We start from the raw sequence: 12,372 nt of genomic DNA, 5'->3' as shown, positions 1-12,372 counted from the left end.
AACGTGTAATTCAAAATCACGTAAGCAAAAAAACCCAAACCAAATCAAACAATAAGAAGAAAAACATTTCCACTGAATGTCTTAAAAAACAAGCTGATCATTCATTCATTATCTAGTAATATTTCAGGACGAGTATTTATACAAGCATTTTTTTTCTATTATTATTTTTTGGCTAAACCATGAAAACATTTACAAAAGCAAAGATAGAAAACAAAGCTCGTCAGTGCAATGCTCAATTTCCATGCCTAAACTGAGAACTTTGGCTTGATGCACACTGATTCAAGGCATTCTTTCAACTAGCATATGGGCTAATCACAAATAATCAAGTGGGGGGTTTGTTTTGTTTTTTTAAAGTATACTGAAATCCCTAAGAGCATATGCAAAGGAAGGAAAAAACAACTCCAAGCATCCAGCATGCAAGAGGAGAAAAAGGCATTTAAAGAAAACATTCCTGACACTGACAAGCAACTACAAGAAAAAAAACAAAACAACAACAACCACCACAACAACTCAGAAAAAAAAACACCTCATTTAGCTTTTCCTTAAGTAAAACAAAGACAGGATGTGGCTATGTACAAGAGAGATAAGAAAATAATCACAGTTAGCAGCAAGCTAATCAGAGGAATCGGCACAAGCTTTAAGCACAGCCACCAAGCTGTTTCTTCATTCACAATCCTCTCATTTAACGTGGCAAAAATCCAAAATCAAGAGGTGGGATGCTCATTTGACAAAAACAACAAAACTGTCAAAACAGTCCAACATTTACCCCAATTCACTCTCTCTGATTCTCAAGTTTTTAAACACGCCCAATATTCTCCCCATTTCTTCACTCAGATTTACAACACCACTCTAAAACCCCCCTCCCTGGTTGAACTTGGAAAACATGAATTGCGAGCTTTTAGAGGGTAAATTAGATGCTAGAGTACCTTTAAGTACTTTCTACAAAGTCACCACTGAAGTAACTGTGGGTTTCATGCACTGAATATCTGTTTAACTTTCAGTGGACCCCCCCACCCCCCCAAAAAATATCCAGGCCCTCCTGTTATCACCATCTACTGTATTCACCAACATTAAAGGCTCTTCAGTCCAGCTGCAATACGGTGGTTCTCACGGCGATACAGTTCTCTCTCTCTTATAAACTAATAAACACTCACCCCTCCTTCTCTTTAAGTCATATAGGACATTAAAGGCACTTCACTGCTTTCACTGTCTACATCAAGAAATGTACTTCCTGTTTAAAAAAAAAAACAAAAAACAAAACAAACAAAAAAAAAAAACCCAAAACTTCCCCATTATTGTTTTTAACAAATATTCTACCATCATTCATTTTTGATCCTTTCAACTACACCACAGAATAGAACAGCCAGCTCCACGTTGGCAACCCATGCATGGACAATTTGACACTGGTTAAGATCAGGAAGTTTGGGAGATTAATGGCTGGGAATTAAGCTCGATACATGATTTATTGCACTGAGCTGCCCCGCTGGCAGTTGGTGTTTTAACATCTTGAATATTAGGATGGAAAGGGGGGATTCAGCAGGAGAAAACACACAGCACTCCTAAATGTTACTGGAGACACCCATCAATAAATAAGCCTGTTTTTTGTTTTATCCACGACATTGGATGATTTGGTTCTGCTTTTATCCCCTTTTTAAAAAAAAAAAAAAAAAAAAGAATCCCCGCCTCTTTTACATCATCTATGAACAAATATACATAATACAGCTGCACAGAGGGGAGGAAACCACAATTTAACAGGGCAAAAGCAAAACTGAATCATCAAAGTCGTCGTGTTAAAGAGCAGTTGTGATCTCAAACAGTGTTTCCATATCAACGTGACCTCTGTAGCGGTACGACTCCTGAGCCGCTTTGTATACATGGCTAATTCTTTTAACTCTTATGTGGCCTATTTAACTGACGAAGGTATGAGGAGGAAGGCTGTAAATAACACAACCCCCCTTCCTTTCAGATTCACTATGAAATGGTCTTTGCAGAAATGAGTAACTGCATGATGGAGGTGGGAGCAGCTACCGGATGATGTAATCCATATGCTCAAGGCCTGAATGCCTCGTCACTGAGGATCTATTTGGCGGTTGATTTATCACACATACGGGCATGCGTGGGTTCCTCTATAGTGACTACAACAGCAGCACTAAGGGAGGCTAGAATCACAAGTGCCACAAAGATGATTGATTACAAAATTAACCTGCTTGAAAACACTGTTTGAGACCACGCGGATGAGTGTGTGCTGATCAGGGAGCTTTCTCTGGAAGGGTCTAGTTGGCGAGGATAGGTCAAGTGGGAGCTTTTCAAAGGGTGTGGTAGTTGCGGTCCTTGGACTTGCAGAATTTGTAGAGGAAGAAGATGACGGCTTGCAGCCCCAGGACCAGCACTATCCCACCGATGAAGCTTGCGGCATCAAAGGTCGAGTTCTTGTGAGGGGCGGTTGTCGGGCTGACTGTTGTGACAGTTACAGCTGAGATGAAAGTTCAGAAATCGGTTACTGATGTTTCCGTACATTACAAGACAGACGTAAAAATCGTATAGTTTCTGAGACTTACTTGAAGAAGTACTCGAGGAGTTGGAGTGTGCTGTTGGTGGATTGGGGGTAGCAGTAGGAGTAGTAGTACTGGTTCCATTCTCTGTAGTAGAATCACAGTAATTACCCATCTATTAGCCTCAAAACAAGCAGGTTATATGACAAGTTTCAGTTTGTAATCCTTAAGATTTAAATTTCTGGTTGATCTGGTCACTGGTCCTGATTTAACACTATAGCTACACTTTGATTAGTAAACACTGGATAAGAAGCTTTTCTTTCCTAGAAGATGGCAAAAAGAGACGAAAAGGGGCAAGGAAATAGCATGTATTTCAAAATCCCATGGATCTGATGGGGTGTTTGGTTAGTGCACTGAGAGATGTAATATAATATGTAATAAATAAAATAATTATAAGATGTAGTAAAGAAAATGCTAAAGAAATAATAAATGATACCAGCAATCACCAGCTGGCATTAAAGACAAACTGACTTTAGTTTTCAGTTTGTGCCTGCACTGTAGGAATGACATTGTTGTTTTTGTATCAGTCATAGGCTTGAACTGAGCAATTCGTGCGTCAGCTGACACAGTTTAAATGTTGACTCCGCCTATTCAGCACACACCAACAACGTTAATAGTTTGGATGCACTGAAATCTGATTTCATGCTTCATATGATGAAAGTTCTTTTCCAAACAACAACAGAAGCAGAGGACAGTGAAGTTGGCTAGGAATTGGAGGTGGTGGTGCCTGTAATTTAAGCAGACCTGAAAATAGACTGATCCACACACCGAGCAGCTCCCGCAACAGGAATTTATCTGCTCTGTATGATGTTTTCCTCAAGCGTCTTGAGTCTTAAAGAGGATTTAAAAATTCAATTCTGTGTTTTGTTTTGTTTTTTTTTTTTTGGGGGGGGGGGGGGGGGTTTCTCTAGAAATCTGATCAATAGCCTTGTGTTCAGAATCAACCATGCTACTGCACAACGGGATGTGCTTGTCTGTTTGATTGTACCCTGTAACTCTGATCTAACTTTTCACCTAAGGCTTCATTCACACAGGCCAACCACTGATCGCAATGGGAAAAAAACGTGTATTCTTCCATCAATTGACATGGTTGCGGCCAGTTGCTGTGAAATCAACTGTAATCCTGCAGGTCTAAAGACCTGTCAGTGGCCCCAGTAGTCACTGGTTGCTAGTGAAACGTTTGCACTCTGCAACCACTTGGCAAGTGATTGCCGAAGGTTCTTACATGAAACTGGCTGCAATTTTCACTGTGTTATTTCAAATTTCACTAAAACCTAACTACAAATATAGATGAGAAAGTATATCGCAAGTGTTTGCAGACAAGTCAGCATTATCAATACAAACTATAGGAAAGGCCAACCCAATCAATAGGTTTTGAGTCCAGCGCTCTCTTCACGATGGATCTGAAAATGTGACATCAAGGGTCTACGTGCCACAGATTGGCTAGTTAGTTGTGTCATGAGAGAGTCTCCTTTACAAAAATCACAACTGCCATTTTTGAAAACCGGCAACAAGGAAAATGGAAAATTTAAAAATTTACACAACAATTCCCAAGTCTGACAAAAAGCCAGTTTGTAGTCGAGTTGATCCACGTAGTTATTAATGGAAAGCGGTTGTTAGTTGTCGCAATAAAAGCCACTAGTTGGAAAATGCAGCAGCATTAGGTATCAAAACCAGTGTCTGATTCCATGAAACTCTTAAGTATTACAACTTTAAGAGATCACATTTTAATTAATGAGACCACTTCAACATTAGCACAGACAACAGGAGGGAAAAGCTGAGGATTTCAGGGAATGGTTACCTGTGGTGCTGCTGTTAGAGGTGGTGGGAACAACAGTAGTATTGGGGGTTGTAGGATTGGGCGTACTCAAAGAGCCTGAAAATGGACAGGGAACCAACACCAAAAGAGGAGGTAAAGAGGAAAGCAAGACAAACCACTTAAACAACAAAGTTACGCTCAGACATTTCACAACAGTCTACAACAGCATTTTTTAAAATGTTACAAACACAAACAAATAGGAAAAACAAGGAAAGACTCAGACACTCAGACTGACCATTAATCAACACCTTAGTTAGTGAGACAAACAGAATCTCTTAGGGCCCAAAACATCATGTTAAAATACACGTAAAATGTTAATTTACACTCTGGTGTGTAGAATAACAGTTTACTTTTAAACCTACCGGAGCAGCTGGCGTTACTGCAGGAGTCATTTCCTTTTAGAGTCCTATTGTAACAGGCAAAATTTGCTGAAAGACAGAAAAGCATGATATTTTAAATGACTGGTTTATGTTTTATATTAATTACATTTGCACAAGCAGTTAAACTAGTGTCAGCAACGGTTAATTACTGAAGTTACGCTCATACAGATTACAGAAAGCAGCCACAAGGAATAAAAAGACACTTGGTGTACTCTAAAATAATATTCGATCTAAAAGAAAAGAAGCATATGTGCTAAGATGACGATCTCATTTATGCAAACAGTGATTTGATCTGCAGTGAAGCAGTTCTAATTCCTTATCTCCCCCAGAGCGGTTGCTCACACAGCCCCACATCCTGCAGTCATGGTGTCTTTTTATGTTCTGCTCCCCCATCATTACACTTCCGTATCATTTACTTTAAAGCTGAGCATGTCTCACACTAGTTTGTTTTATTTTTACTTTGTATTAATTTCAGATAATTGGATACCTTCTCAGGGATCACAGAAGTATTCAGATTCTTTAGTTAACTATGCGTAAAAACCCAGCTATCCAAAATAAAGCAAAACAGATATGTAAAGAAAAATCTTTATCACCTGTTGTCTCCAAGTATTTCACCACCACTTATTTAAACTGAAGGTCATGAGGGCTTGAGCCTATCCCAGCTGTCACAGGGTGACAGGCAGGGTACCTATTACAGTGCCAACACAGAGAGACCGATGACCATTCACACTCAGGGCAATTTGGAATCACCTCTTAACCCAATAAGTATCTTGAAACGGTGAAAGGAAGCTGAGTTATCTGGAGGAAACCCACACAGGCACAGTTTATGATCGAAATATGGTGGAATGCCTGATATTTCAACAGGAAACAGTTAAAATGTTTTTGTTATTAATCCTATAACTGTGTAATGCATTCATACCACATGGATTGGGAATTCTCTTTCAGCACTGTTGGTGCGGTCTGAATTCCTCCACCTGCCCACGAGCTTGTGAACCCAGCATCCAAATAACTGTGGAAGCTGAGGGGGAGGGTAATCTGGACCCCCCCTCTGCACCACTTAATAGACAGGCAGTGGAGCACCTTCTCTAGCATGGCAGCCTTCGACTTTTTTTATTATTATTTATTGTGGTTCTTTATTTAATTTCACTTTGTTTCCTACTTCATTCTTTGTGTAATTTTTGCTTCGTGAAACCATTTTGCATTCTCATATCATACAGTTCATTTTTCTACTTGTAGTTTTCGCTTAATGTTTTGGTTGCAGTAACTTGGGAATTTGCCACTTTTTGAGATAAACAAACCCCACAAATAGAAATAAAAGAAAGGCAAATTAATTATAAGAAGCAATTTCATCTTTGGCTTGTTGAGGTTTAATCTCTTGCGTTTGTGTTTTAAGTCACCTTTAAGTAACCTGTAACTAAAGTGGACTTCAGCCCCCAAAACTTCCAGACATTTCGTGCGGAGCTGCATGCAAGTACCTGAATACTCGACTCAATCGGATCAGACATACAGTCAAAGTCCATGTAATATCTGATTGTGCCCGTGGAAGACTACAGATGGTAATCGCAATCAGAATTTACAGCTAGCGAGTGGATGTCATGTTTTTTTTTCCTCCTTCTTGCTCTACTCGGACAGCATCTCTCGCCTTAACCAGTCGAAGCCTTTCCATTAGTGAGAATATGTATGAGGTGAATTATTTTCTTTTGTGTGCAATTCCCCGCCTTAATTCTCCAAACATTGTTGGAGGGTAATTTGTGAAAACAGTTTAAGGCTGTCAAAAAAGTGGAGACACAAGTTTCCCCCTCAAATATAAAGTAGAGTCATTGAGTTATATTCCCTCATTGTTTTCAGCTAAGGTGACTTCACCTATGTTTTCCAGCCTGTTGGCTTTGGTCATCTAGTTGTATGATATTTTCGCAAATAATCTCATTACTTATTAACCACGACAGAAGGGGACTTTGCCCTTCCATGAAATCTTGCCAGACCCAAATACTGACAAGAAGTTAAGCTGCAGGATTCACTGCTTTACAGACTTCATTAACAGGAGCAAATTGAAATTCCACAAATTCAGTCAATTTGTGCGAGTTTCTCCACTGCTCAGCCTGTGTCACAGTGACGTGACAATGAGTCACTCCTATCAGCAGCACCGTGTGACTATACATTCTGTCCACACCCAGCTTCACAGTGCAAGTTTCACTGCTGCTGTTCAGCATGAACCACGTTTTACTAAAAGCTTTTGAAACGATTCTGCAAGGATCAATTGGCAATAATTATTAATTGATGGTGTTCAATTAAACTCCTGAAGTGTATGATGTGTTCCAGCTGAATGATTGGTCTACTTGAAGGCTATTTTTTTGCAGAAATGTTAAAATGCTGGCCGTTGCTTCTCAAATGTAAGAAATGCAATGTTTTTCATTCTGAAACATGACCGTAAATAAAATATTCAAATTAAAATACAAAGAATAACTCGATCATGAGGAGCAGTTTTCACCACTTTCAGACATGTTAAATACAATAAAGTCTAATCTGCAAGGGGGAGGAAAAAAAACACTATATGCATCCCTATTATTTAAAAATCTTACTTAAAATCATTTTAATTGTGCATTTATTCCATAAATATCAGTAACGAAGCCAGGAGTCGAACACACGGCTTACTGTCCCATCTCCAGTGACTAAGGCTCTGCTGTACCTCAATTGTGGTGACTAGCATGGATGTATAAACATAAATGCTTAGACCTCCTGAAAACGTAAATAAATACGTCCTTGAGGAAAAATAGCGAATTGAATCCGCTTGCTTTTACCAACAACACTGCTCTCTTTATTCTATGCTCCGTGTGCTACTGAATGTTCCTTTTTTGTTTACTTTAAATACAGTTCAAGCCAGTAGGCTGCTATTTATTTACTTATTCAATATTATAGCTCTATTATTGAACAATGACGTACTAAATCATAAATGGTCCACTGCATAATGGTCACATGTGGTAAAAGATTTAAATTACACCTATTAATAATGTTAATAAGGTTAATTTATACTTAAAAGGCTGTGTTACTATTAAGAAAAAATAAGCTATATCAAAAGCTGAAGGTAAAAACGCAAGTTAAGCATAGCAACAATATAAAAAACAGACTAAATAAATAAGTACTTATTTGAGTCTGGCTCTTGATAGCAAAGGTTGCTGACCTCTGAGCCAAGCAGGGCTTTCATTTATCAGGAAACCTTACAGGACATAAAAACAGTTACTGAGTAACAGCAGGCACGCACTTTGCTGTCACTTGTCTACAGGACATTGATTCCTAACACCGTCTTTAAAGGAAATATCTTTTCACCGTCAGGACGTCAGGACTAAGCTGCAGTAACATCTGGTGATGGGATAAGCCATCAATTACCCTTGACCTCATCTTTTTGTGAAATCACTCTCGCGTTGGTTTATGAGCATATGGAGACATTACCATCCTGAATACAGGAACATCATAAAAGGGGACGGTTTCCATTCACTGAGCTGCACCTGGTGCTGTAAAACGTCATCATACACCACTTTTTCTTGTTACACTATAATTCAGAGCAGCCAAGCCCAATGACCCTCACCAGGTGGCTGCCCATAAATTAAAGACAAATCAACTTTTAACAGCAGGCGAGTCTGAAGCGGTTTACTGAAAGCATCTTTGGCTGAACAAAGTCAAAAATGACTCAGTAGCTGTATTTTCCACTCCACAAAGGGCTTATTTTGTGGTCTTGTGTATCAAGTTGTGCATTTTGCGCCTTGGACACAAGCAGCTACTGAATTATAATAACTGGTTTGACAAGCTCATGATGCAACGTTTCAGCATAGACTGTGTCACTGTGCTGCTCAAATGATTGTTGGCGTATTTGGTAGTTCTTCTGTTAAGTCAACACTTGTGCCACAACACACAAATGTGCAGCATTTCTTTGTTTTTACGCACATCCTGCTACCTTAGGCTGGAAACTTAAATGACTCATTACCTTACCAACTGTGATTTTCAAGAAGCCCACGAGCAAGTAAATTCAAAATGATTTGCCAGCCTTGTATTTCACACCTTGTGTGTGACCAGACCCTGCAGGCAACGTATGCTGAACCATGAAGGAAGAGCATTTTTCCCCCCTCCTTCCTTTCACTCTCAAATAGGTCAGAGAGATGTTATCTCACAGCCAGCTGTGAAAGGTAGGACACGCTCTCAGCCTTTCTCCAAAATGGTGCCATTATCATCACCACCCGGTAATATCCACAAATTGATGTCAGTGAAAGAAAGTCGCACAGGGCCTCAAGCATACCACAGAAAATAGCCTCATCTCAACCTGTACTTAAAAGGCACTACAGAGCGTGCGTCCACACGTGTAAACTTTCAAGCTTTTAAATACCACGCAGCAGGGAAATGACGCTGAAGACCTGTTTATACAAAATCCCTAAACCAAAGATAAATCTAGTTATGACAGTGTAGGAGGCGGTTACTCGCTACATCAGTGTGGTTATGCTGCATTTCACAAAAGCCGACTTGGACGTGTCCAGAGCTGACCTTTCCGGTTTTTGCTTAGTTCACTTCGAAGAGCTGATTCATTCACGACTGTGTGAGAGGTTTAGCTGTAGGCTTACACCAGGACTTTATAATGCAGCAGGCTTGAGAGCTGTTACAAAAGGCCAAGTAGACAAAACATGACTCAAGAGTTCTTATCTTATTTGGATAGGGAGGGGAAAAAAACTGCTATCACAAATATTTGTGAAATAAAACTTTAAATTACTAGAAACCTAACAGGGCTATCTTAATATATTTTCTGAAGATTCTGGGCTTTTGGCATCTGTGACTTGTGAGTTTTCCTCTCCGTCCGTGCGCAAACTGTAAACCCTGGCATACGTCTCCTTTGGGAAACCTACCAATCCAGTCCTCTGAAAAGAGGCACCTAACCACCACCTCACCTCTCCTGTTTAACCACCCAACAAATCGTCAGGCAGTGTGCATCATCGTTTCCCTTTCAGAGACAAAGCAGGAGGAGGGTGTGGGATCAACTAATCTGAATACAGCTTCTCATCAGTAACGCTGTAAAACAGGTCAGCTCCCATGAGAGGTAAAGCACAGGCACCTGTCTTATTAAATTTAACTGTTGCCATTTGGCTTCAGTGGCCCGACCTGTGATACAGTTGAGATTACAAAGAGTTCTTTAACCGAGCCTAAAGGCAGAAGAGCACCAGATACTTTTGTCTCAAACTTGAACTTGAGGCTTAAATTATAATAAAGAGAGCTTATCTTTTATCCAATCTCCACACTCTTTCCTGCACTTCTGCCATTATCCGCTCCTTCCTTCAGTTCCTCAGCAGAAGGATATTGCAGGCTTCCTGCCACACATCCTCTCACTTCCTCTCCCAATCATCATCTTCACAAATCACCAGAGACCTGTGCTATGTCTCCTTCCATAGACACTGCACAAATATATAACAAGGTTCTCTAGGGTGATATAGTTAATATCCCCCTGGTGGGCCTCCACCACTCATTAGGATTAAAGAAGTAGTGTGCTTTAAGCCAAAAATGACAGAAGTTTAATTGTATAATTTAACTCCTATCTGCTGACTCAATTTGTGCAACAGACCTTTTATTTTTTAGAAAACAAGATCACAATACCCTGATCTCTGCTTTGCCCAATTAACCTGTAACCTTATTTCCTGGTAAGAGTGTGAAAAAAAAACTAAAAACAAAACACATCAAACCACAGGGGGAGGATGTAGTGAGTGAAAAGCTGTTACTTAGCCAGGAAATTATTTGTCATGTAGTTTTAGTCATGGCAGACCCTTGTAACTGAATAACGCATATTTCACATCACAGCCAGCACACTTCCAAATTAGGGCAGCATATTTCCTAACTGCTGTGCAAAAGAGTATAAATCAGAGACACGTCAGAGCAGGCTCAGGTCTGGACAGACATCTGATTCGACTTTATGACAATAGAAAAAAAGCAGCACAGAAATGAAGGGAATCGAAACCCCAACCAGAACTGAAAATAAACCTAAATGCCCTAAGGGAGAAAAAAAGCCCCTTATTAATCCCCCACAATCAATTTAATATAACAGTAGCAGAGCATTGCTCCAAACTTGGCTTGCATCCATAATTTACTTCCCAAAACCAGCCTGTTCAGATCCACTGGCACCAGCTGGTGATACCACATTAAGCTGCTGCTTGGGCTTTAGGGAAATAGGGATGAGATCATTGCTCTCTATACTGGGAATCATGCAACCAATAAACCCCAAGGCTTCTGGACATACAAACCTTTACTCTCATGCTTCAAAAATACAAGACAGGTACTCACATGAGCAATTAGCCCAGAGGCATTCATCGACTTCCACACATTTATCACATGAAGTTAGCCCGGAACATCCATCTGCAAAGAAATCAGATTTTAGTTATGGTTATTTGTCATTTAAAGTAACTTCCAATAGTTTCCCTGTAGATCACCAGAAGGTGGCCAATTTACACATTTAAATCCTTTAAGCACAGATCATCAAAGCAAGCTGGTAAAAAGATCTTAAAATGTAGCTAAACTAACCCGTTTATATTTCATAACAACCCAGTCAGATGGATATGACAGTTTGGGTTAAAGCGAGTGTCACAATTCCTCTCAGAGGTCGCACCATGGCACAAATAATCCCAGTATAACGAGCTCAGAAACAAACGCTAGCTAGTCCTCGAGTCCTGAGTGGCCAGCGTGGACATAAAGATGACAAGCTGCTAGAAGGAAAGGGGGGTATTTTACTTTTACGTAAAGCAGGACATTTTATAAACTAATAGGAGGTGACCGAAAATGGAGCCAAACGGGCAGGAAGATATATCTGTTTCCCGGGGGTGGGTATCCGGCTAAAGAGCGGGGTTGTAGCTAGCTACTAGCTCGGCGACGAGAGGTCGCGAAAACTTACCTGAGTCTGCCGCGACTGCCGCGCCAATCAGAGCCAGAGCCACCGCGAAAAACACCACCTTCACGTACATGACTGCGGACAACTTATTGCTGAGCCTGCTTCAACAGGGGTGGAGAGGGGGTAAATGTATCTTGAGAGAAGCGTCGAGAACGAGACTCGGGAGATTTCACAGCTACCCCTCTGTGTTGCGTTTCGTGCCGCCGCTGTTCCTGCTGCTGCTCGCTAGCTTCAACACTTCCTACTTGACAGGTCATGTGGCAGCTCCTAGGGAGGGGTGAGAAAAATCAAGAAATGGGCCGGCAGTACGTCAACAACAGGGAAGGGAGGAGGGTGTCTTAAAGCGAGGAAGCGACTGCACTTCTGATTGGCTGAGACCCTGTTTAAAACACCTTATGAAAGTGCACCTGTGCCTCAAAACACCGTTAAAATAACCTCACACTGAAGCCGGAATGGACACGCTAGAGGGCCATGAACGCACCAAGACGTCCTAGTTTAGGTCAGTTTTAATGATGTAAACCAGGGGTGTCAAACATAAGGACAGAATCGGCCTGCCAAAGCCTCTAATGTGGCCTGCTGGGCTTTTTTGAAAAACGTGAAGGAGGATAGTTTTGTTTTGATTCTAAAATGTCATATGTGCTACAAAAACAAAAAAACATGTTATTTCTGCAATTATTTCTGTAATTCACAGCAGTTACATGGTAAAGCATT

At 40.5% G+C, this 12,372-nt stretch overlaps 1 protein-coding gene across 2 annotated transcripts; it reads right to left on the bottom strand.

Annotated features, from left to right (window-relative positions):
• Window positions 1-338: 338 nt before the first annotated feature.
• cd164 (CD164 molecule, sialomucin) lies at window positions 339-11,942 on the bottom strand. 2 transcript variants are annotated; one of them, XM_085134180.1, is made up of 6 exons: window positions 11,665-11,936; window positions 11,061-11,132; window positions 4,734-4,799; window positions 4,354-4,428; window positions 2,559-2,639; window positions 339-2,473 (listed from the first exon to the last, which is right to left on the bottom strand). In XM_085134180.1, exons 1-6 carry the CDS (start codon window positions 11,732-11,734, stop codon window positions 2,307-2,309), a joined length of 531 nt encoding a protein of 176 aa, XP_084990306.1. In that variant the 5' UTR covers window positions 11,735-11,936; the 3' UTR covers window positions 339-2,306. The 2 variants fall into 2 exon arrangements, with proteins under 2 accessions (XP_084990306.1, XP_084990307.1); XM_085134181.1 differs by lacking the exon at window positions 4,354-4,428 and having other exon boundaries at window positions 11,665-11,942.
• Window positions 11,943-12,372: the final 430 nt, after the last annotated feature.

The sequence above is a fragment of the Neolamprologus multifasciatus genome, chromosome 15, assembly GCF_963576455.1.
Source record: "Neolamprologus multifasciatus chromosome 15, fNeoMul1.2, whole genome shotgun sequence".
Lineage (NCBI taxonomy): Eukaryota > Metazoa > Chordata > Actinopteri > Cichliformes > Cichlidae > Neolamprologus > Neolamprologus multifasciatus.
The sequence above is the reverse complement of the archived record's forward strand: the minus strand, read 5'-3'. Positions and strand labels throughout refer to the sequence as shown.